General features: G+C 40.5%; 3 protein-coding genes across 14 annotated transcripts in view; 1 reads left to right on the forward strand and 2 right to left on the reverse strand.

Moving 5' to 3' along the window:
• Rbp (RIM-binding protein) overlaps window positions 1-18,949 on the forward strand; it is a 33,738-nt gene extending 14,789 nt beyond the window's left edge. For 6 of the 11 annotated variants that reach the window (XM_017153603.3, XM_017153604.3, XM_070216132.1 and 3 more), the window contains exons 12-19: window positions 235-925; window positions 5,045-5,277; window positions 6,433-6,513; window positions 7,558-8,196; window positions 8,743-9,081; window positions 9,784-10,072; window positions 12,900-12,967; window positions 15,657-18,949. In XM_017153603.3, the coding sequence (XP_017009092.2) occupies window positions 235-925; window positions 5,045-5,277; window positions 6,433-6,513; window positions 7,558-8,196; window positions 8,743-9,081; window positions 9,784-10,072; window positions 12,900-12,967; window positions 15,657-16,379 (3,063 nt within the window). In that variant the 3' untranslated portion in view covers window positions 16,380-18,949. The remainder of the gene's footprint in view (window positions 1-234; window positions 926-5,044; window positions 5,278-6,432; window positions 6,514-7,557; window positions 8,197-8,742; window positions 9,082-9,783; window positions 10,073-12,899; window positions 12,968-15,656) is intronic. The other 5 variants (XM_070216133.1, XM_070216135.1, XM_017153611.3 and 2 more) reach the window with 3 other exon arrangements.
• Window positions 1,195-4,008, reverse strand: LOC108065589 (uncharacterized). The gene is made up of 3 exons (XM_017153615.3): window positions 3,427-4,008; window positions 3,040-3,334; window positions 1,195-2,629 (listed from the first exon to the last, which is right to left on the reverse strand). The coding sequence occupies exons 1-3, from the start codon at window positions 3,996-3,998 to the stop codon at window positions 1,385-1,387; spliced, it is 2,112 nt and encodes a 703-aa protein (XP_017009104.3). The 5' UTR covers window positions 3,999-4,008; the 3' UTR covers window positions 1,195-1,384.
• A 166-nt stretch (window positions 18,950-19,115) lies between the features above and the next one.
• On the reverse strand, window positions 19,116-24,482 carry LOC108065590 (sodium-independent sulfate anion transporter). 2 transcript variants are annotated; one of them, XM_070216138.1, is made up of 6 exons: window positions 24,424-24,482; window positions 21,301-21,965; window positions 20,313-20,649; window positions 19,990-20,252; window positions 19,744-19,929; window positions 19,116-19,678 (listed from the first exon to the last, which is right to left on the reverse strand). In XM_070216138.1, exons 1-6 carry the CDS (start codon window positions 24,452-24,454, stop codon window positions 19,325-19,327), a joined length of 1,836 nt encoding a protein of 611 aa, XP_070072239.1. In that variant the 5' UTR covers window positions 24,455-24,482; the 3' UTR covers window positions 19,116-19,324. The 2 variants fall into 2 exon arrangements, with proteins under 2 accessions (XP_070072239.1, XP_017009105.2); XM_017153616.3 differs by lacking the exon at window positions 24,424-24,482 and adding an exon at window positions 22,034-22,249.
• Window positions 24,483-24,915: the final 433 nt, after the last annotated feature.

Here is a 24,915-nt window from a genome sequence, read left to right on the forward strand (position 1 = left end):
TTTCCGAACCCTGTTTTATTCTACTACTGGAAAAAACCATTCAAACTTGTCTTGATCAATCAAAATATGATGTCATTACTTAGCAGATTAATCATATTAATTTTATAAAATCAGAGACTGAGATATTTTCAAAAGAACCAACCTTTAAGTTTATTCTTGATTTTATAAGACGTTTTTCTCACCCAATTTACTCAACCTAGAACCAAGTAATCCAAGTTATATTTCCACCCACAGCCGCACCGCATCAGCGTGCGGAGCGTGACCCAGAACCGGCAGACCTCTAGGGATGCCGCCTGCACGATGATCATCGGGCGGGACACCGCCCACCTGGGCCCCTCGGCGGTGCGCGCCTCGCACATAACGTGTTCCTCGGCGGTCATCTCGTGGCTGCCGGCCAACTCGAACCACCAGCACGTGGTGTGTGTGAACAATGTGGAGGTGCGCACCGTCAAGCCGGGCATGTACAGGCACACGATCACGGGCTTGGCGCCGAGCACCCAGTACCGGGTGACCGTGCGGGCCAAGCACCTGCGGGCCGTGGGCCAACATGCCTCGAATCCGATGGGCCAGACAGGAGTCACCGGGCGGCCGGGTCAGGAGGAGGCGCCCGGAGCGTATGCCGACTTCCGCACTTTGACCAAGGGACTGCCCGATCCGCCGCAGGAGATCCAGCTGGAGGCCGGCCCGCAGGACGGTACCATTCTGGTGACATGGCAGCCGGTTAACAGGCCCACCTCGACGGGGCCTGTAACCGGCTATGCTGTGTACGCCGATGGTAAGAAGGTCACCGACATCAACTCGCCTACTGGGGATCACGCCCTCATCGATATCGGCAAGCTGGGCGTCTTCAATCCGCGCGCCGTCACCATCCGCACCAAATCGAGGGACTCCCAGTCGGCGGACAGTGCGCCCATCTTGATACCAAGTGAGTAATGAGCTTAAATCAATTGAAAATAATTTGTAAATATAGGTTATTATTGGTCTAAAGAATTTGCGTTTACCTAAAGTAAATTCGGTTAATTGTTGATCTAAAGAATTCGTTTTGAACTAAAGGAAATGTAAATTAAACTAAAGTAAAATTCAAAGTATAATCTGAAGAATTCGCGTTATAGTTTTGTAAAATGTTTTATTTCATATTATCTTAACAAAACTTATCAAATCGGTGGAGTGGTAGATCTAAAATCGGTTGAAACCAATTGAATAATGTTATTACATCTTAATCTAAAGAATTCGCGTATCCATGGTATCTTTCCTTAAACAGCGTTTAGATATTCATTTTCCCATTCAAAATTCAATGCTTAGGCAGCGATAGTTCTCTAAAACCTGTATAATCTACTTTGTAGATAGTCACCCTGTAAAAAGCTAGTTAAAACCTATTCTAATCTTAGATATCACTCTTGCAAATGCAATACATCTTGTCGGTTTTGTCATCGACACATGTCGAAACCTTGGCGTAACTGTCGAGTCGACTGATCGTGGGCACCGCGACTTCTACAGATCCTGTGATGTTGTTAAATAGAACGGTGGCTTGAAAGTCGGCGGTGTTCTGATTGACCTTGAACATGGTGCGATAGGTGGCCACCTCTGTAAAGGGCACTTCATCATGGAAATTTTTATCTAGGTCGATTTTTATCGCTGTCTTGTGTATGTATTTTAGAGTTAGCTCCGAGCAAATGCCACTGAGATTCCTGCCGGCCAAATATTCATTGATTCTACTGATTACCTGGGGAGCAATACGCTTTGCCCAGCCATCCTTGAGTCTTTTATAAGGCACACAGGTGCAGTAGTGTTCAGGTATTCCAGCATCCTCACACGTCCTCGACTCATCGATGGGAAGAAATACGGACTGGCATTTGGGACAGTCGGGAGATTTGGTTAGCTTAAAATCATCTATAGAATTACCCAGTTCGATGATGTGCTTCAGTGTGTTGTGCAGATCGTAGTTTGAGGTCAGGCGGTTCTGATTCAACTGCAGGGCACTTGCATATTCGGGATATTGATCTCGAAACCAGGGTGGCAAGTAGATAAACATCGAGGGAAGTCGCTCCTCCAGAAACCCACTTTTCAGGGACGTCAGCTTACCAAAACGAGTTCCATGATCAGAGAGGAATATCATAATACTCTGGTCGAACACTCCATCAGCCTGGAAGTCTAGAAGATACTGCAGCACATAGTCCTCCATTTTCGAGGGCATCTGGAAGCTGTCGTGACTGAAGCTATTCGACCAGAAGAGACCCCAAATGGGACGCTCATCCACGAAGCGTCGGGCAAAATCTCTGGCCATATCGTAGGCATAGCTACTAGTGATCCGTCGCCCGATGCAGTACCTCATCGAGCAGTCATGGCATTTCCAGGTGTTCATACCCGATTCAAAGGCCTTCTGGAAGGGCCGGAGGTAAAAGTCGGTGGGTTGCTCCCGAAAGCCGGGCTTAAAGTAGTTGAATGTGTTTATGCCAGTCTCATCTTCGGCATACGCGGTCAGATAGCCGGCATTCCGAAAGTGCTGCCATATAAAGGGAGTCCTGTCCAGGCAGTTCTTCTCGTGCCAGTCGCAGACATTCTCCAAGGCCGAGTCTGGATTGTAGCCAGTCAAAAGGGCGAGAAGGTTGGGAAAGGTGTTGTCGCCAATCTGCATAGAAAAAAGGTTTCAATTAAGAGTACTAAACCGACAAAGAGGGAAATATTCTTGAATTGAGAACATTTCTTCTTGAAAACCGTGCAAGACCGAATTTTCTCTTTTTGAGTTAAATGTTCACAATATCAGAATCGTTTGGTGTTGTTGGAAATACCGCTAACTCAACTTGATTCAAGCATATTGAAAATATTTTTAAGCTAATTGTTCTTGAATTGAGAACATTTCTTCTTGAAAACCGTGCAAGCACAAATGTTCTCATTTTGAGTTAAATGTTCTCAATATCAGAATCGTTTGGTCCTGTTGGAAATACCGTCAACTCAACTTGATTAAAGCACATTGTAAACTTTTTCAATTCATTTTCAAGATGAGAACTCAAAAATTCTTTCAGTGGAGAGTTCACTCACCTTATTGTATCCCTGCAGCTCAAACCATCCGTCTCTCTTGAGAAAGCTATGAACTTTTGGCATGGTTCGACGTAGATTAATCCGCGACAGGCTGTCTATGCCGAACATTAGGACGCTTGGCTTCCGTTTGGACGGTTCCAGGGAAAGTCCCTCCGGAGGTGGCTTATATTGGATGAGGGTATAGGCATCGCTCTGCAGAATATCCGACTCGTTGCCAAGACGATGACAGGCCAAGATGAGGCCCTGAACATGAAGCGGCACCTCGTAGTACTGCGTGAAGTATTTTCGCTGCACCCTATAAAGACCGAATGAGTAATTAGGTGTGATTCCACGAATTCTATTTAACTCAAGAGATATCGAAATGTCACTAGGCACTAGGTACTTTACTTATCGTAGCTGTCGTGCTCTTGCTCGCGTGTTATCTCCTGATAATAGCAGTTGTATTCCCCCTCGTTAGAGTTCATAATGCTAGAGGCCAGCGTTTCATTGATCATCAACACATAACGCTGTCGACTGATGTCATAGATCGGGGTCACCAGAGCAGTTTCGTTGGAGCAGGTCTCAAAATGTTCGGGATGGTAAATGGCCATGGCATCCGATTCGAAGGGATCCACATAGGGAATCTTGCACTTGGCTGTGTCCACAAAGAAAAAAGGTAAGGCTTCCTCTTTCACAGGAAGGATATTAGCTATATAACTAGCTGATCCTTCCACTTCCAAAGCTTCAGAAGCTCTGGACTCTTCGTTAATTGTCCTATATTGAGTATTTTCATCTCGCGTTGAAAGACTGAGAATCACTATTATGGCTATTAGGCAGAAGAAAACCCATTTAAGGAACGGATGGAATGAGGCTGTCATCACTTGGAGTTCACTTGCACACTGAATTCGCAAACGAACAATTTTTAACCATTTGGTGAATCGGACCCATTGTGCTGGAGCTATCAGTTCTTTTGGTGACATCCGCTCCGGTGACTCTTATCTAAGTCCCTTTTTTATCAACTGGAAGTAACAATGAACTTTTTAACTTATTAAAAGGTGCTCGTATTCCATTGCACGTGCTAAAAAATCTAATTTTTTACACAAATTTATATCTGATAGTGAGAGAGGTTCAGAAATATTTTTGGAAAAGTACTTATCAAATCAAAAACTGACATGCGACCTCACACATCTCTCTCTAATTTATCAATAAAGAATAGTTCAATGAAAACACTGTTAGAATTTATAAAAGTAAACACAACAAAATAAGCTATATATGACAAACGTGGTTTCCAAGTCATAGTTTCTTTGGCAATGTTGCTTAGAATTGTCTATAGAATACCCCTACGATTTGTTGACCTCCAAATCGACCCACCCCAATCTATGTATACCTTGAATTTAATTAAATTTATTTGTTTTGCGAATCTTTTCGAAGTGTCAGTATCAGTCGCTGTTCTATTCTATGTGTGTGAAGAGCGCAGTCGCAGCCCACCGCTTCTGCTAGCAATCGCTGATTTAATTAATAGTATCAATTATGATTTTTTATCATACTTACTCCGCTCGCTTTAGTCTTAACCTTTCGCCTGCCGAAACCGCACTAAGTAAATGTCTTATCGACGCCTTGATTGCATAGCCAAAGCGCACAGGTTGATTACCGATATCAGCTATCGTGGGCATCCCCGATCAGTCGAATAGCCGAAATATATGTAGAATTGAGGATTATCTTATCAGTTAACAAATAAAGTCTGTGTAGGCCAGCAGCTTTAAAATGTTGTCCAATGAGTCAATTTTCTTATCGCCAAAAAAGTTGATCTCATAAATATTGGATGTTTTATTCGTTTCCGTTTTTATATACATAGTACGTGATTTGCAGATTTGCTCTAAAGAATTCGTGTTCTTATTTTTTTTAAACAATGTGGATACTTAAGTGATCTATTTGTATTGGATATGATTTTTTCTAAGAAAATATTCATTGTTTTCAATTTTGTAAACTAAAACTAATACTATTTGTGATACCTGTTCCTCCACAGATACCGTGCGCAATGCCGTCGCCCGAAGGGTTCCCAACCAGATGGGCATGGGTCCGCAGTTGCCCCAAGGACCTCACGGGATGCAGCAGCAGATGGGTGGGATGCCGGGGCAGCCGGGTCAACCGGGTCAGCACATGATGGGTCAGCAGGACCATGGGCAGTACGATCCCAACCAGATGCAGCAGCAGCAGCAGCAGGGAATGCAGCCTCAGCCTGGTCAGCCGGGTCACCAGGTGAGTTTCCGGCGCAAGTGGCGACGCCTTGGAGTCCGCCGACCATGCGTACACTGTAAATAATGTTCTGTGAACTCGTTATCGTTTCGTTTTATCATTTCGAATTGGCCAAGAACTCTTCTCTAAATTCTATTGTATCTCAAACTCTTGAAGCCAACACACCATCGAAGAATGTACATAAGTTATTCTCGTGTAAACTCCCACATATACTTATATTCTACCCATCCGAATGCTAGTCACACAAAGGAAAACCCATTCAAATTGATACCCAATACCCATTGCTTGTAAAACCCGCGCACCATCGAAACCAAGATTGAATCCGAGAATTCCCGAGATCACTTTTAACCATTTTGCATCGATATCAGTTCATTTCCGAACCTCCAACTTCTCTCTATAACTTTCTCTTTAAGAGTTCAATGTTCAATATTCAATGTTGACCTTCATTTACTTTAACATTTACCTTTTCCTTACATCTTTTCTATCTCTGTTTATCCTCCAATATCTTTTGGACTGCCTTTGATTTCATATATACTATCCTAATACTTTCGGTCGATTTATTTTGCAAATGAACCTATTATATACATACACTGAGAGAAATTGTTGAGACAAACGCACAAAATTCACACAAATTTCACATGTCAAAGAACTGCAAGACAGTTGAGTCCCCGATCTTTGTGATAAGAACCGAACCCAAGCAATTGAATTGAGACCTTCTCCTTCACCCAAAGAACTTGTATGTATGTAAAGTTATTTTTAATCCCTTGTTTTTATTATTTTTCTCTTTCGATTTTCGATTTTCGATTCAAAGAGATATGCCAGAGTATGCCACTTTTGCTAGAACCTTTTGAGTTTATTCTTCCGTTTTTTTGGGTTTTCAGTTCGTTCGAGTATAGTTCACAACTAGCATGTCAGCAGCAAATTGCAATTACCAAATAATAATAATAAGATTTTGAACTTTGTTGAGTTGTTCAGATCTAAACTAGAGTTTGTAACTAAGTATTGAGCGGAAATGCCGAATATGCAATTGTCTTAAGGAAAACAAAAGCAATGCAACGAACAATTTTAAACAAAACAAGTACATATTCATTTTCATTATATGAAACCAAAAACCGTACACCTCGATACTTCGATACCGAAACCGATACCTCGAAACAGCCCGACGGAGGCTCCGGATTGTTAGGTGGCCTGCTCGGTGGCCTCTTCTCGAAACCCACACAGACTCAAGTGAACCAGAATGTAAGTTTTACCCACAACATCTCTCGCATTTTACACACCTCGCCACACCACACTAGAAATAAGTAATATATATCTTTATCAGTATCTGTAACACTTTGCGTACAAGTATCTAGATCCTAGATATATTTATTTGGTTAGCTTGGCTAGAAATTGCGCTTAGCCTAAAAAACTGGCTAGAAACTGAAAAAATTGAGCTTGTATATTAAAGCAAAACGAAGTATTTGACAGACTTTGATTTCGTTTTAGTTGTTTGTAGATTTCTTTCTCATTCGTTTCCTTAGCAAGTAATTAAGTATGCCTTTAGGGAACTAAATTTGAATATTTCGGCTAACCTGTAAGTACCACAAAAAGTATTCAAGATTGGAAAGCAAGTATTTCATTAGGGGTTTAAAAGTGCATGGCTTCTTCTGATCCTACGATAAGTGAAACTTAGAAGGAAGAACTACTACTACTTTAATTTTGACCCAATGCTTAGGCAATCCCTTGCAGAATTGCTGATTAAATTCTTTGTAAGTCTTGAAATCTCTGTAAAGAACTATACATATGTAAATACATATGTGTAAACACCCAAACACTAGAAGATACCACTAAAGCCACCCACATAGATACTTTGTATACTCGAACCCGTGCTTTCTTACTACCGTCAAACATCCTAACCCCTCAGTACTCGTACATACTCGTATAGCTTCGTACTATCGACTTTCAGCTATAGATCTTTGGCTTTTCAGTTCCTATATATATATATATGTATTTAGCTCGTAATGCTCCATTGACACACACACTCACACACACTAAACATAGACATACACATACAGCTTTCGTACTTCCTTAGTTGTCTGAAGAGAAAACTCTAAAAGCGAACCAGCTAAATGCAGACGCCTTGAAAACCTCTCTAAAGACAATGTGAATGAAAAACAGAGTACAAATTAATGATTGCAATACCAAAAAAAAAAAAAAACAAACCAAAAACCAAAAGCTAACAAAATTTTAAATTCATTCAAATTGATTCAAATTCCGGCGCTCGTCGACGACACACAAATACAGGGCTACAATCAACCAGGGCAACCGGGAACGCAAAGGGGCATGGTTCCGATTCCGGGAAGGGCCCAGGGACCCCAGCAGCAGCAGCAGCAGCAACCCTACGGCCAACAGGGTCCCATGGGAGGACCACGCTTTCGAGGACCAGTTCCTGGCCAGCTAAACATGCAGGGCCAGCAGATGCAGGGTCAAATGCAAGGGCAGATGCAGGGTCAGATGCAGGGTCAAATGCCTGGTCAGATGCCTGGTCAAATGCCGGGTCAAATGCCTGGACAAATGCCTGGTCAAATGCCTGGTCAGATGCCGGGTCAAATGCCTGGTCAAATGCCTGGACAAATGCCTGGTCAAATGCCCGGTCAAATGCCCGGTCAAATGCCTGGTCAAATGCCTGGCCAGATGATGGGACCACGAGGACCGCTCAACCAACAGCAGGGTCAGATGATGCCCGGCCAGCAGCCGGGACAGCCAGGACAACTAGGACAGCCGGGACAGGCGGGTCAGCCCGGACAACCGGGACAGATGCCCGGGGCCCAGAAGAAACCCCGCTACTTTGTGGCCATGTTCGACTACGACCCCTCGACGATGAGTCCCAATCCCGATGGCTGCGACGAAGAGCTGCCCTTCCAGGAGGGCGACACGATCAAGGTAAGAGCCCCCAGAGCCCCCCGAAAATATCTCCGAAAAAACACCCAGTTATCCGTACACAGAACCACCAAGAACAAAAGACCAAAGACACTTTTCAGACCAGCAGAGTCCAGCGGTAATCTTGCAGAGATGATCTGGTGAGCCCCGATCTTTCGATCCGATCAGATCCGAAAGCCCAATCGAAGATGCAAATTGATGTCCAGAACTATTGGCTGCGCTTGCTTGTTGCGCTAATTGAATGAATCAGTGCATGTTTTTCCTTCGCCCCCGAAACTCAAACTCTTTACACTCAAACACCTTTTACACACATTCAGAATCAGAATCAGAACTCATTTGGGAGTAAGCCCCTGATAAACCCAATAACTAACCAAACCGTACTCTATATCCACTTTGTAGACGTTGTTCTCTCTTCTAATAGTTCCATAAATACTCGTTAAGTTAGCGTTATGCACTCAATACACACTTGCCAACTACAATAATCACTTATGTCTGATTATTATATAGTATATCTTACTAATACTGGAATTTTCGGGATGTTCCCCATAGGTATTTGGTGATAAGGATGCGGATGGCTTCTACTGGGGCGAACTGCGTGGTCGCCGTGGCTATGTGCCGCACAACATGGTCTCCGAGGTGGAGGACACCACTGCCTCGATGACGGCCGGTGGCCAGATGCCCGGTCAAATGGGCCAAGGTCAAGGTCAAGTGGGCGTCGGCGTAGGCGGCACTGCCCAGGTGATGCCCGGCCAGGGAGCTCCGCAGCAAAGTATGCGCAATGTCAGTCGCGATCGGTGGGGCGACATCTATGCCAATATGCCGGTGAAGCGGATGATCGCGCTCTACGACTACGATCCCCAGGAGTTGAGTCCCAATGTGGATGCCGAGGTGAGTTCTACTAAATTTCAGATATGTTTTGTTATATTTTGAATTGCCCTCTTAAGCGGCGGGAAAGTCAGGCGGGCAGTGGTCTAATGGGTGGTCTACTGGGCAACTTACTGCCAGGTTTTAGTCAACATGTCTTGGCCCCCAAGGCGAATGAAGTGAGTCGAGGGCCATTATCCAAAATCAAGGAACTAAGCTCTTAATTATGGCTAGAAGACATTTAAATTAGAACATTAGTATATACTAAAAATAAGATCATCTGTAAAATCGTATTTGGGCTTTCTTAAACTTAAAACCGTCTAAGTAGTTCATATTATTTTAATCGTAATTAAATTTATAATTCAAAGTTTGAAGAAATTTTAAAATTGGACCATTAATTAACAAGTTATGAGGAAATAAAGTAATGCCCGCTTGGTTGATAGCGTGCAAGCAGTGCAAGCAGTTGCTTGTATATCTCCATCTTCCTCGCACTTCCGTTACTTTAGTAACGGGTATCTGATAGTCGAGGTTCTGGACTATATCGTTTTTCTTATTTTCGTAGTAATTAAACCTACAACTCAAAGCTTAAGGAAATTAACCATTTAAAGCTATTTTCGATTGATATTCTAGTACACTGGTTAGGCTTAATTAAGCAATTATTAAATTAATAATTAAAAATGGATAATATTCAATATTAATTTCCCTTACTTCCATATCCACTTACAGCAGGTGGAATTGTGTTTCAAGACGGGCGAAATCATACTCGTTTACGGTGATATGGATGAAGACGGTTTCTACATGGGCGAGCTGGACGGCGTGAGGGGCCTGGTGCCGTCGAACTTCCTGGCGGACGCGCCCGACCAGTACAACAACCAGATGGGGCCGGGCGGAGTGGCCGGCAGAGGCGGGCTGAGCCAGAGGGGCAGGGGTCAGGGGCCAGGAGCGAGGGGTCCGCCGCCCCCGCCACGCGACAACATGATGCCCGGAATGGGCGGGCGCGGCCAGCCGGGCAAAAGTAAGTAGGCTTTGTGCAGATCACTCAGATCGAGATGCCAAAATGGACTTTCGCCTTTTCCGTTTACATTTACTCTTTCGTTTCTTTTGCGTTCCATTTGAATACGAATTAACCAGTGATCGATTGATACTGAAAACCGATTCGAACAACTATTACATATATATTACGGGCTTATAAACAGTTTCTTTTTAACGTTTTCGGTTTAACTTTTCGGTTGATTCGTTTTCAAAAAATTAAAAAAAAATAAAAAAAAAAAATCTGAAAGCCAATACTACAAAATAATACAAAACATGTACTTTAATCTCGAAAGCACTTTATAAGATGAATAACTATGCAGGTTCTTCCAGACTACATAAACAATTCCACCAGCGGGATAATATATACTATATACTACTATAGCAATCCATTTCTGTTCCGAAACCCCCCAAATGTTTTTCGTTTTCGTTTTCAGTTCTCCCCCCAAAAAAACGATATATATTACAAATCAGCGAACACAGAGAATATTTTCACTCCTTCTCTCTTCCTGTCTTAACTCTCTATCGCAAAAATTTCAAGTGATACAAAACAGTTACAAGTTGAATACAATTTCTGATTTTGAACGCCGCTAATTTGATTTCCATTACGATTCCGAGCGAACTTTTGTACAACTCTTTTCTCCCGATTTTTTTTCTTACTGTTTAATATTAAATGCGATTTTTGTTGATGTACAAATTAAATAATTTCCAGCACCAATCAGTTCGATATTTCCAACTTTTATATATATACCTATATAAATATTTCCTTCTTGTTTTGTACGATTTTCGTTTGGACTCCAATGATATAATTCTAATCCAATAAAAATATACAATAGATAGTTGTTGTTCTTGTTGTTGTACACACACAATATAACATAATATTTCCCAGGCATTGTAGCATCACCATTCGATCAATCATGTAATCATCCTGAAATCAGAAATTCTGATTAATCCATTAAATCATGCTCATTTCCCAAATCGCCTTTATAACCTCTGTACATAACTCTTTCACTTAGCTTTCTTTAACTTGTCTGTACCAACTCTTTTTGATTTTACTATCCTTTCTTCTTTCTGGTAACCTGTCTCTCCTTGTCTTGCGTGCCATTTTCTAGACGTGTAAAATTCTAGATGGTCTCTTGCATGTTACTCAACTAAAGTATCTTTGAAAACAAAAAAACAGTTTGGTTTTCATTTTGGTTGACTTGTTTTGATTTGGTTTTTAGCGAAGCAATTGTTTGCCTTAACGATACGAATTACTTGCACCTGATTGCCGAATGAATTGATATTGATTGCCTAGTTGATCACCACCGAGCCATAGATCACCAAGTCTGAACCTCTGAATGTGCCTTGTACAAAAAAAAATGCAAGAAAAGAAGATGAAGTAATGCTAATGTGAAAAGTCACCCAGAACGCCTTGATGATGGAGACGGAGCCAGAGATTAGTTGGTGGACAGATCCTAGGGAACTACGAGTACAGCAGTATGGTCCCTAAGCCCCGGAATTCCGAACCACCCCAAATAAATAATAGACCCCCCAAACCCACCCCCAAAATAACGTTAAACGAGTACGAGTATCTGCTTTTCGAATCAAATATTTCTTTTAGCGTTGTTTCCTCTCGTTGATTTTTGGATACTTTTCTGTTCCTTTTTTCGTTGACTTCTTTCCTTTTCTGGTTTTCTGAATGTTGGTCTTGTTTGTTTGCCAATTAGCTTCTTCGATATATATTTGATATTTGTTAATTTCTGTTCAAAAATATAACAACAAAAACAACAACAGCATCAGCAAGGGCTCCAAGCACCAAAAATCAAAATCCAAATCCAAAAAATATAGCTTATATAATTCTCAAATAAATACGAGCAGTATTTTTCTGTATCTAATGTACATTTTATATTGTAAAATACTTGACTTAAATTTTAATAACTACTTATATTTCCATATAACTTATATACAATGCCATATGTACTAAGCCGATAAAGTGCCCGTCCAAATGCTACATACATATAATTTATATCTTATCTAAAATATCCTGTAAACTGCATACGAAAAAGCTTGTGCAAATGCAACCAAAGAAACGAAATCATCTGAACATAATTCAGAGACCCCGGGAAGATCCCAATCGGGGTATTCGAATAGGGCTATATTTCGTTAGCCAAAGCGAAGAAGGTAATATTTAATACAATTCTAATCTACTTACGTCTGGACCAATAATAACCACAATCAAATCAAAAATGCAATCATTTAACTAAACTCTTTCTGTCTTTTATCACATTTTACTAATCCGATCTTTGATCTTTGACCCTTTGGCGCCTCTTTCTCTCGTTTCAATTATGTCTTTGCGCAACCAAAAAAAAAATTCAAACATAACATTTTCGAAAAGCCCGTATTATATTTGGAAGTACAGTGAGACCCTTGGTTTTTCTTTAACCCCTTCATTTTGAGTTGTCCATTGATTTGTTCGTGAACTGCGGTGAATTATATAGAACAACGATTTGATTTGATTAACCCCACCCGCGCGGAGACGAGTAAATATATATATATGTATCCAATCCAATTCAATCCAATCTTTCCAACCAACCAACATTAATCACAGTTTCTGAACAGGCAGCTTTCTCCGAACTATCTGCAAAATGTGCGCGAATAAATTCAATACTTCGATTGGTTTTTCATTTCTTTTTCGAAAGCCTTAGTTTAACTTTTTTTAAGTTTCGATTACAATATTTTCCGTTTTGACTACTACAACTTCTTTCAAATAATTTTTTGTAATGGTCTGCTGTGGTAAATGTGAAGTCTTTATGTTATATTCGTTGCTATAGATGCTCGCCCTGCTTCCCCTACACTGTTAGACAACACGGGCCATCCTGCCCCCGATCACCAAACGCAGGTAAATACTCTTTCTCTTTTGTTTCCTTTTGTTTTGATATATCGAACGTATGAAAAGAACGAAAAAAGATATACAATATTTTCAGTTGTTTGTTTGTGAAAATAAATGCTAAAGCTAATCTAAAGAAAAGAGTTAAGAATACGCCAAATGTAACCACAACTGTTCACCTAATACCTCAAAAACTAAAAACTAAACCTACTACCATATTATTATTGCTACAAAACAGTTACAAACTACTACTACAACAACAGTTACCTATCCCTATATGCCACCTGTACCTTTACCTATGTATAACTTCACTTGCTATCTCTGTCACTCATTACTGTCACTTTTCGGTTCCGATTCTCGGCCAAGCCAAACAGTTAAAAAAACAAAATAACCCATTAGAAAGAAACCGGAAACGGAAGCAACGTATTATCCCGACACTCAGACAGAAGAGGAACACGCCATCTCTCTCCTACGACATACTGCTATCGCTTTCTCGCACACACGCCAGCTGTGTCGTGCGGTCTCTTTCTCACTCTCTCTCTCTCGATCGTCCATTGTTCCGTCCTCTTTTCTCTATCTCTCTCTATGTCTATAGCTTACTTCCTATCTCACCATGTCTATATATGTAACTCATTCCAAACCCGATTCAAACGCTTACAGTACAGTACTTGAACATGCCAATTAACGATATCAATCAACCGATTTATATATACCTATATATATATATATCTATAGTACATATGTATAGCTAGCAACATGTTTATCTTGTAGTTAACATCCAAAGACAAAACAGCGACATTATAAATACAAACATTTAAACCAAAAACAGCAAGAGGCTCGTCCGTGTAAAGATATATATCCCAAGATCGTTGAGCACTTCATGTTGGTGTAATATACTGCAGAAAATAGCTCATCAACCGATCGCATCGTATGTGTGTATAGTCTGTATATAAAATATTGCAAGGATCTTGAAAAAATATCAGCAACGATTTCCACAGCAACAATCATTTACATCGATTTCTCCTAAGTTTGTTACTCACTTGATTTCCATACATTTTATATATCATTTTTTCTAACTGTTTCACTGCTTTTTATTTTTGTTGATACGATTTTAGTTACTTTCCAATTTTACTCAGCTTACAGACTTCCTAAACTTTTTAGCTCGATCTAAGCTAATAGAAGGGTAAAAATACTAAAATATTTCTATAAAAAAAACTATCTATATAATATCAGATAAACCAGCTTTATAATATCCAAGTTACTTCTTCTGATGCTAAATATTATTGCTTCTAAATTAGCTTGGAGAGCAAACAAAAACGAATTCCGGAAAATGAGATAAAAACTGACCAAATGTGTACAAATCTATTCACACAGTAGCCGAAACTCCTTATCTTAGAATCGCCAAATACCAGATACAAAATACACACTCAAGTAAACGTATTGCTGATAAGACGCGATACATACTACCCATAAATATATATATATATATATCTATATATGAATACATTTTTGTTTTCTTACTGGTATACGCTACTAATTATATTAATTAATTGCTACTACTACTATATGGAATATTGGATGTAATGTGTACAAATTTCTATGTGATTCACTGTATGTGTAATTCCTTGAGTTTTTCGTTTCGTCAGCTTTTCGGTTTTTATCCCCGCCTCAGTTTTAACCCAAACTGTATTTGATTTCTATCGACATTTCCCTCATATGATTTCCTCTGGCTCACCTTTCGCCCTGTATGATTTCCTCAATAGATTTGCATTTAGCTTTTACTTTAAACAATGATCAAACAAATGGCAAAACAAATGAATTTAATTTTGTTTGTTTGGCTCATCGACACGAACTCATTTCGGATGATAAGTATTATTTATGATTTCACTGATTGCCTAGACACGTTCACAAAACCAAACTGAACACAACCTTCGACATTTCATCAAGGTAGTGTAAATAAAACTAGAGCCTTAGAACAACGTTTAGAAGTCCGGTCCAAAAGAGTCGCGAGTCCTCCCGCACTGTCTGAAAAATACAAATTTTTGTTCAGAATGCGTATCTTTTTGAAATCCCTTATTTTTGCCATGCTAATTTCCTGTTTCTCCTTTGGCCCTAGGCCCGTTTTCGTTTTTCAGTTGACAAAATAATTGAGAAACGTTGCTAGTTCTACATATATTTTGTTCGTTTCGTTCCAAACCAAAAAGGATGTGTATAAAGTTTAAACTATAAATGATCAAATCACGTAATGCTACTGTTACTCGTTTTAATTGAGACCTTGAAGATCAAGGCTCCCGATTTCTTCGCTCCCTGAAAGAGAGTCGAAGGATATTGCGGAGCTCATTGATTGAGTCCAGGCTGAGCACTGTGTTTCATCTAGCGAGGATTCGGTTTTTGACTAGCCTTTCTCTTTTTCGTAGTTAAACGAACGTAGCTGCCATTACCACTAAGTACTAACACAACCAAATCCATCGACAAATGCTCGAGGACCTCGCTAAACTAACCAACTACCCCGGCTAACGAAACATTCTTGAGAGAGCATTGAAAAATCCATGAAAATATTAAGAAAACCCCCTCATAACTATACGTACCATATATATACTTAACAAACTAGTTTGCCATTCGTTTCTAATGCGATCGCTGCCTGATTGGAAGTCCCACTAACATTCATTTTGTGGTCCTTGGACCAACCAACACCTTGCAGGGGATGATCGGTCGCGTTGGTAATGTCGGCCTGCAGCAGCAACAGCAGCAGCAGCAGCAGCAACTCCAACAGCAGCAGCAATATGGTCAGCAGCAGCAGCAGCAGCAGCAGCAACAGCAGCAAATGGGACAACCTGGAATGATGGGTCAGCAGCAGCAGCAGCCGACGATGGGTCAGCAGATGGGACAGATGGGTCAAATGGGACAGATGGGTCAGCAGATGGGTCAGCAGCAGATGGGTCAGCAGCAGCCGCCGGTGACGACACAGGCCCCAACGGGCGGACTCTTCTCCGGCGCAACTAGCCTGCTCTCTGGTGCTACGTCGGCTGCCACCGGTGGTCTATTTGGGTCGAAGCAACCGCCCAAGACGGATCCAATGCAACCACAAGGTGGTGTGCAGCCAGTGCAGCAACAAGCAAACGCCTTCGGTGCCCAGCAGCCGGGAATGCAGGGAGTGCAGGGAATGCAGGGGGTGGGGATGCAGCAGCAGCAGGGGATGCAGCAGCCCGGAATGCAGCAGCAACCCGGCATGCAACCCGGCATGCAACCCGGAATGCAACAGCAGCAACAACAAGTGCCACCGCAAGCCCAGGCTCCGCCTCAAGGACCGGGCGCCGGTCTGCTCGGCGGGCTCAAGGGCATCGCTGCGGCGGCGCCCGGCGGCGATGTCCTATCGAAAGGCAAAGATCTATTCGGAAAATTCGGGTTCGGCTTTGGCAAATAACCCCGGTCATTCTATAGGGTCCTGTTATATTATTCGTAGATTAGACTTATTATTACTATTATGATTATGATTATTGCTATTGATTACGATTACTAAGCTAATATATATATAAAAAACCAGAAACCAAAAAAAAACACAGATGACAGACAAACCAAGAAATGCTAAAGTTAAAAAAAGGAAAGCCCATTTTGAAACCCGGTCCGCTGTGTTGTTGTTGTTGTTGAATATGATATGATATGATATGACTAATAGTACTAATGGTAATATTTTTTATTAATTAAATTGATAGAAATATTATGAGTGACCGACACAACAGCAGCAGCAACGGCCTCACAGTTGGAACCGAGAGAAAAGCCCAGATAAATTGTTGTAAAATTATTTAACAAATTGCCTGCCGGTTTAGGTGACTGCAACTCGATAAAGACAAAGATTCCACTAACACTAGCCCCATTAACAAAAAAAAAGGATAAAGCTCTATAATACCAGACTCACACATACAGACACATAGATACTGAACACACACATATATTATACAAGAATACAAATACAAAATACAAGTAAGGGAGGAGAAATATATTATATACATACATTATATTTACAATTATTTGTTAACGCACATTGTTAAATTTGCTACTGTTGCTGACCAGTTTATAAATAAAAACCAAAAATGAAGGAGAAAAGAAGGAGGAAAGAGAAGAGAAGATAAAGCAAACACATAAGGTAAACTAAACCAAACATAAACATACATATATTATATGTATATATTTAAAGTATATTGAAAACTAAATTGAGATACACTAAAATTACATTTATAAATCAAAAAAACACAACCGAATGTTGAGCAATGTCAGACAGGCGGATGAAAGATACATACATTAAAGTAAATAAATAAATCGATATGGTACATATTTACATATATTCGCATATACTAAATACGATTTCGCATTCAAGCCAACCTCCAATCGGGCGCATTTCCAAGACAAGGCGACCTTGACTTCCAGTCCAGCACAAGAAGATATGACATTCTAAATCCCAAAACCACCATCCCAGCCCCCTTCTTTCCAATCCAGTGATAATCGAAGCCAAATCTGAAGAGCCCCCATCCCAAAAAACAACCCATCCTTCGACTGCTCGACTCAAGAACTTCTATTCTACGCCCCACTTTTTCAGTGTTTGATGTCCATAGAAGCCATATGCGATAAATATCAGTGTAACTTAAAGCAAACCAAAGACCAAGAGAGATCTACTCCTACATACATATAATGGGATTCCCAAATGGCAAATACAAAATATAATGTACTAAGCACAAGATAAAAGATCGTAGCATTAGACGACCCAGGAGACATGTTCACTAAATTCAAAGCAAGGAGACGTTTTTCACACCTTCTCTAGCAACTTAAGCCGCCCCCTGCTATCTACTTCCTATCGCTGTCCAAAGACACCCTACCCAACTATCTTTCGATCGTTATTTTAATACTACCAATTACCAACTATCAATTACCAATTACCAACTACCAATTACCGATAGTTATACGCCGCATACGACTACTTCTGTTCCTCGCTCTCTCTCTCGGGGAACTTTGCTTTTATCTCTGGTTATCTCCGGTTTTGAGAACGGAACAGAAGCAAAACAGTCAAGTGTTTCCTAATGTTTGAAAATTGCTTTCACTCAGCCCTCAGAAAAAAAAAACAAAAAACACTCAGCATACACAAAAACAAATACATCGCGTACCTCTTGCTTTACGAAAATACAAACATTCAAGAAATGGAAAGTATAAAAATAAAATATATTAATGACAAAATTTACCAAACAAATATATTAAACAAGGCATATTTAAAGAGCGCATAGAGTTGCATATGTACATGTGCTTGGCCGGCAAAAACAAGAATAATTGTGAGCGAACGATTACTTTAGACACACACTTACATAGATACACTGCAACAAGAAACCGAACACTGTAAATTGTAAACTGGCAAATAAGTAGACGGGGCAGGGATAGTAGAGATGAGATGAGGTGAACTTACCGAATTCGAAACGAGCGTTAACTTTTCCCACGTAAATGATTTAAATCTTACAATCAAGTCACTGTATTATTCAGCCACATCGGATAGACAATTACAATCTACAAGCCTGACTTCGGCCTCCACCGAAGCCGCAAAGTTCCCGTTTCCGGTTTAGATATATCTCGTTTCCGGTTTACGGGGACAGACCGGAAATACACACAGAAAGCAGACACAGAAACACACTAACACACAACTCTATAATCATTTACTAGACACACACCTATACAAGTATACAACAGTTTATTTCCTCGGAAACAAAGCGAACAATATAGAATAATTGAAATTAAAATCCCATAAAAAAACAAACAAAATAACACACTGGCAAAAACAATGATAATGGCAAAGAGTACTATGCAATATGAAAATGGATAAAAAAGAAAACAAATGAAAACCAACTAAATTGTTATACTGTATTATTATACTTTTTCTATAAATTATAATTTCCTTATTGAACGAGAAAAGCGAAAAAAAATAATAATTAAACAACAATTTCAAAGAAAAAAGAACCGGCATTTCAATTACTTTAATTAGTAGCGGTTTTTCAGATGTGCATTACTCATACGACACGTATGCCCGCGTATCTCTGTATCTGTTCAGCGGCACGAGGCGTTCTTTATGGGCTCTTACGGCAGCTGTTTATCAGAATACTTTCGCCTCGGTTATCTTGATATATTCGTAGAAGAGTACTGTATTTTAATAATGCATATAAGTATTTACAAAGAGTCGCTAACTAAACACCTAAATCTAAAGTAGTTAACTAACTGCGGCCGCTGCTGCTTAATTACGCAATTTGCGTGCGAACGTCAAGCGGCTTAACAGGTGAGGAGATAAATCTTCTGACGTCCGTCGTTCATAACCGGATCAAACAGATATCAACTAGATTACAGTTTGGCCTCCAGCAGAGGTGCTTCCTTTTCCACCTGCAGATGACTCGCCAGCTGGCTGTCCTCCTGGCAGAAGCGCACATTCGCCATCACAGGCAGCATCTGCTGCACTTTCAAGCTCATGTTCTGCAGGATCAGCAGGACATCGTGCGAGCCCATCTCCTTGGCCACCGAAATCAGCATTTCACTGAAGGTGGCATCGAATTGCATGAATCGTGTGCAATCGAGCACGACTGGAAAATCATTCTGATAGAGTCTACAGGCCTGTCTAAGCTCATTCCTCAAAGCATCCACGCCAGTGTAATAAACATCCGACTGGGGCACAATGTGCACATAGTATGTGGATTCATGCTGAAAAGAAATAAATAATTATTCAATAATTTATATAATTTTTTAGGATTTAAAATCATATCTACCTGCTTTAAGGTAACTTCAAATTTGGGATTTCCCAGGCGCAGTAGAATAAACACCATGCTTAAAACGATTCCGAAAAGCAGACCCAACTCCACGCCGGCCACCAAACAGATGATGAAGCTGCCCACCCAGCTGAAGAAGTCCTTTTTGTTCGTCTGCCAAAGCTCTTTCACAGGAGCCAGATCGATCTATTCATAAAAGAATATTAATAAATATTTCTGAAATATATTTATCTTAGAAGTACCCACCATAAAGATAACCGCTGCTATGAGAACAGCGGACAGCGAAGCCTTTGGGATGTACTGGAAGTAGGGTGTAAGGATGCTCAAAGCGGACAGCACTATTAATCCCGTGTAGATGCCAGCCATGGGTGTCCTTACTCCCGAGGCCTGACTCACCGCCGAACGGGTGAAGGCTCCGCAGGTGGGCATGGCACTGAAGAAGGAGCCGGCAATGTTGCAAAGGCCCAAAGTGAGCATCTCCTGCGAGGCATCCAGATTGCCATCCTTAACTAAAAAGGGGGGTAAAAATCAGAACAAAGAGAGGCTAACCAAATATCACTCATACGCACCGAAGGCCTTGGCAATGGCCACATTGGCCAGCACAGCCACAATTGGCACCACCACAATTCCGCTGCCCAGCTCATGCAGAATATCCGTGAACACATAAGTGCGGTTTTGATACTCAAAGGCAAAGGGCGGCAACTTGATCGTGGGCATGGCCGAGGAGACCTTGGCCGAAAGGGCAAAGGGCACCGCCTCAATGGAGCTCTTCTTCACCCAAATGAAAACTATGAGGCCCGTGAAAAAGACGACCAAAGCATTGCGAGATATACTAATGTACCACAGGATCTTCTTTAAGCGGCGAGTGACAGCCGTGTCCTGCTTGAAATTCACTTGTGACAGGAGCTGTGGACGAGGTATAAATATATTAAATACTTTGCTATTGATTTGTTGTCCTTATCATATTAAATGGAAAAAACCAGTCTCTGCCTTATTGTCATGGAATATTAATTATCTAAATTATAATTATGGCTAGCGTTTTTTTTTGCAGCTCAAAGTCTGCTTAGTTTGATTTTAAATGCAAGCGTGACATACGATAATTTGCAAGGGTTAATGATACATATGGGTAAATCAAATAACAATTATATTTTAATGTTATGAAAGAGATTATTAAAATACAGAGAAATACAAATACTGGAATATTTCTCCAGTTTTCAAGTTCAAGAGAACGAAAAAATAAAGAGGAAATGTGCTTGATTTCAGTATTTTTACTTCTAACTTTTTTGAAAACACCTGTACTGTCAACTGAAATCTAGAAGAATCGTTCTTACAAGCGAGAACAGATTTTTCTTGATAAGAGATACATTTCATTAAAATTGTGACCTATTTAATCTTAGAAACGAGAGCGTCTATGCTTGAATCTGGGAATTATTCTTCTTGAAACCGAGAAAACATTTATTAAAAATAACATTTTTCAGGGGAAGAGCTCTCTTTCTTGATTTTATTGAAATAAAACACTAATATCGAGACTGTATGTAAAAATTCTCAATAACTTACCCTCAACAAAAGCAGCACAACCATGCAGGAGACTCCCATGGCGGCGTCCGTGGGCCGAATGTTGGTGAAAAAGTCCACCAGCGAGGGGAATCCCTTGATGCGAACCCCCAACAGGTTCTTGATCTGGGCAAAGACCACAATCACAGCCGTGCCCGAGGTAAAAGCCTTAGTCACCGGAGCAGGAATAAAGCTCACGATGAATCCCAGTTGAAACACACCCATGGCCAGTTCCACCAAACCGGCGAGAAATGCCAGAACAATGACCACCTGCACCGGCTTATCGGCGCAAAATTGAAGCGTGAGTATGGCCATCAGGCTGGTGGGTCCAATGGAAACCTGCGGTATCGTTCCGAAGAACACATAGATAATGGATCCTATGAACGCGGAGTACAATCCATATTCCGAGGAAAGTCCTGCCAAAGCGGCATAGGCGATGCTCTGCGGAATGATGGTCAGACCCAAGGTGATTCCAGCTATCAAGTCAGCGAAGGCCTGTTCCCGATCGTAGCTGGTGATCCAGCTGAGGAAGAAGATGCGCCGCACCAGCCAGTGGGCCTCCTTGGGCTTCGAATACTTGCTGGCCACATCTAAGTCAACAGTGTGAACCTGGCCGTAATACTCATCGCCATTCTGAGCCGTGTATTTCTCCTTCTCCTCGCAGTTGGCTGAAATCGGGGGATAAAAGGGTTTTTTAAGAGGGGTTTTTAAGAAGGAAAGAAGTCCAAATTCCTACGATCGTAAATGGTGGAAACTGTGGTGGCTTTGCTAGTAGCTTCTCCATTTCTGCGATTACGATTCCCACTACTGTTTTTGGGCCACAACCCGAACGTGTGCTTTCGCGGCCAACGCATTGTGTACTGATTTCTCAGTTTCTGTTTTTCAGTTTCGCCAATGGTTTCGCCAGGTACAATCGCTCGGCCAGCCGAAATTGTTTGATTTTGTCAGGGGGATTTTTAGCATTTTAATAATAAATAAAAAACGAACCCAGTCCGGCTTGTCCGCTGGCTTCCCGAGCGATCCAAACGAACAGCGCAAAACTTTAATTGTGTGAAATCGTAATTAAGCACATATGTTTGCGTACTCTCGCTCTGAGTCTGAGTTCCCGTTCCCGGTAATTTGTATAAATAACTGAGATTCTTAACCGATATTCAGAGGGCTCAATTGGAGAGTCGGTACGTTTATATACCACTTAATTGTACAGCTCTATATGTATGGGCGGCGAACTTGAAAACCCGTTTATATCTTCCTCAATCGCTCTTTATGTAAATCGCATTTAAAATCAATTTTTTACCCAGTTTTTTTTAATAGGTAAACAAAGCGAAACCCGTATGGAGCCAAAATAATATAGGTGATCAAGGGTTATTATTAAAATTCACGGGAAGTAAATGAAAAAATTAGCACATTGAGTGCTACTCATATGGAAAAAAACCCGTATGGTAGCAAGTGCGTACCGACTCCAAAGGGTGACTAATAGTCATCATCTCTCTGTCTACAGATCTTAATTAATAGTGCAAGCCATTGATCATAGGTGTTACCTTTCACATGAATTGGTTAAAAACAAGAAAGGAAGCTAGCTTCGGCCAGCCGAAGCTTATATACCCTTGCAGATCATTCCTATTAATTAACAAATCGCAAAAATGTTCAATTTTCTAATATTTCTCATTAATTTTCCGATCGTTCCTATGGCAGTTATATGATATAGTCGTCCGATTTTGATTAAATTAAAATTGAAATTCGGAAATATTTAAAAAGAGTCATATCCTAGAGTAGAAGACAATACAATAAAAACCAAAGAAGCTAGAATTTATTTCCTATTACTTTTCCATTAATTTTCCGATCGTTCCTATGGCAGCTATATGATATAGTAGTCCGATTTTTTAAATTATTAATTCGAAATTCAGAAATATTTAAAAAATAACATCCCCAAAAGTAGAAGGTAATATTTCAAAAAACACCGAAGCTAGAATTTTTTAAAGTTTTTTTTTCCGATTGTTCCTATGGGAGCTATAAGATATAGTTGTCCGATCCGGTCGGCTCCGACATATATACTACCTGCAATAGAAAGAAGACTTTTGGGAAAGTTTCATCCCGATAGCTCAAAAACTGAGAGACTAGTTTGCGTAGAAACAGACAGACGGACAGACGGACAGACGGACAGACGGACAGATGGACAGACGGACAGACGGACAGACGGACAGACGGACATGGCTAGATCGACTCGTCTAGTGATGCTGATCAAGAATATATATACTTTATGGGGTCGGAAACGCCTCCTTCACTGCGTTGCAAACTTCTGACTGAAATCATAATACCCTCTGCAAGGGTATAAAAATCTGTGAAAATCTATTTCTTACGTATGAAAGTTATTGTCGTCTACGACAATATTGTTATAGCAATGTTAATAATAGATTTGCCATGTCTAGAAAAGGTATTATTTTACATAAATTGTTTAACAAAATCTGTAAAAATGTATTGCGTTTGAAAGTTATTGTAGGTAAAGTACCTAATTATATTTTTTTCCTTATTTGGTAAACTTTAAGATTTTCTCTAAGTGAAGTAATTCCTTTTTTTAGTTCTTTTAATTTAGCTTGGTTATTTTATAGGTTTATTTAAATACAATCTGGTTATACTATAAACCTTCCAAATTAAACCGCAATATAGTTAAATAATTACTTAATTTTGTTTTGTCAGCAAATGTTAATATTTGTGGATGACGGTTGGCAAGTTAAATATTTTTTATACACGGGTGTTATCGGTCATGATGGGCGAAAACAAAAACCCAAAATGAATGCTAATTTGTAACATCAGGCCAAAATTTTTAACAACTTGCTTCGACAAAATGTATCTCCAGCTGTTGCTTGCTGCTAATTAATGCGGGAGATCGGCGGGTGGCATATATGGCGGTTGTAAAATTGGCCAAGTAGTGTAAATGGAACGGTTATAAAATGATCACGAGATCATGGCAATAGTGAATCACAGATGAAAGAATTTCAGCTAAAATCAAAGGTTAATTCCACTCGATATGTCCTTTTTTATAATCCCAATTCGCTCTTTGTAATTCCACTTAACACATCATCTTTAAAACCGTACGTTTGTATTCTTTAACTGAAGTATTATCCTTACCATCGAAGGATAACTTCTTGACGATCGACATTATTAATCGCGTATCCGCATAAGATTTGAATTTATATATCAGAAGGATATAATAATTATCCTTTTCCACTTGAGTGAACCAAGTGCACCGCTTCGCAATCTAATGAAAACTGCCGAATAAGCGAATTTTTGAATGATAAATAAGTGGGCGAGGGCACTGGATTTTTCTGATAAACACGAAAAATGAAAAGAGTCAAGATGGAAACGGCGACAAACAGTCCGCTTTTATTTTCAGCTCGAGATCAGCACAACAATGGCATACTTAACGCCCATTCGGCAGGCGGATGGGCGAGCAAACATTGCGGAGGGTTGGGTTGGGATGGGATGGGAATATATAACTGGAAATGTCAACGGCACCGGTGGCAGAAACTACCGCGATATCGCTGTCATGTCTCCCCAAGTGAACCAAGTGCGCAGTGGGGGAGGCACTCGGAATCTGGAATCGTGTGGACTCCAAGTAAT

This window comes from Drosophila takahashii, chromosome 3R, assembly GCF_030179915.1.
Source record: "Drosophila takahashii strain IR98-3 E-12201 chromosome 3R, DtakHiC1v2, whole genome shotgun sequence".
NCBI lineage: Eukaryota > Metazoa > Arthropoda > Insecta > Diptera > Drosophilidae > Drosophila > Drosophila takahashii.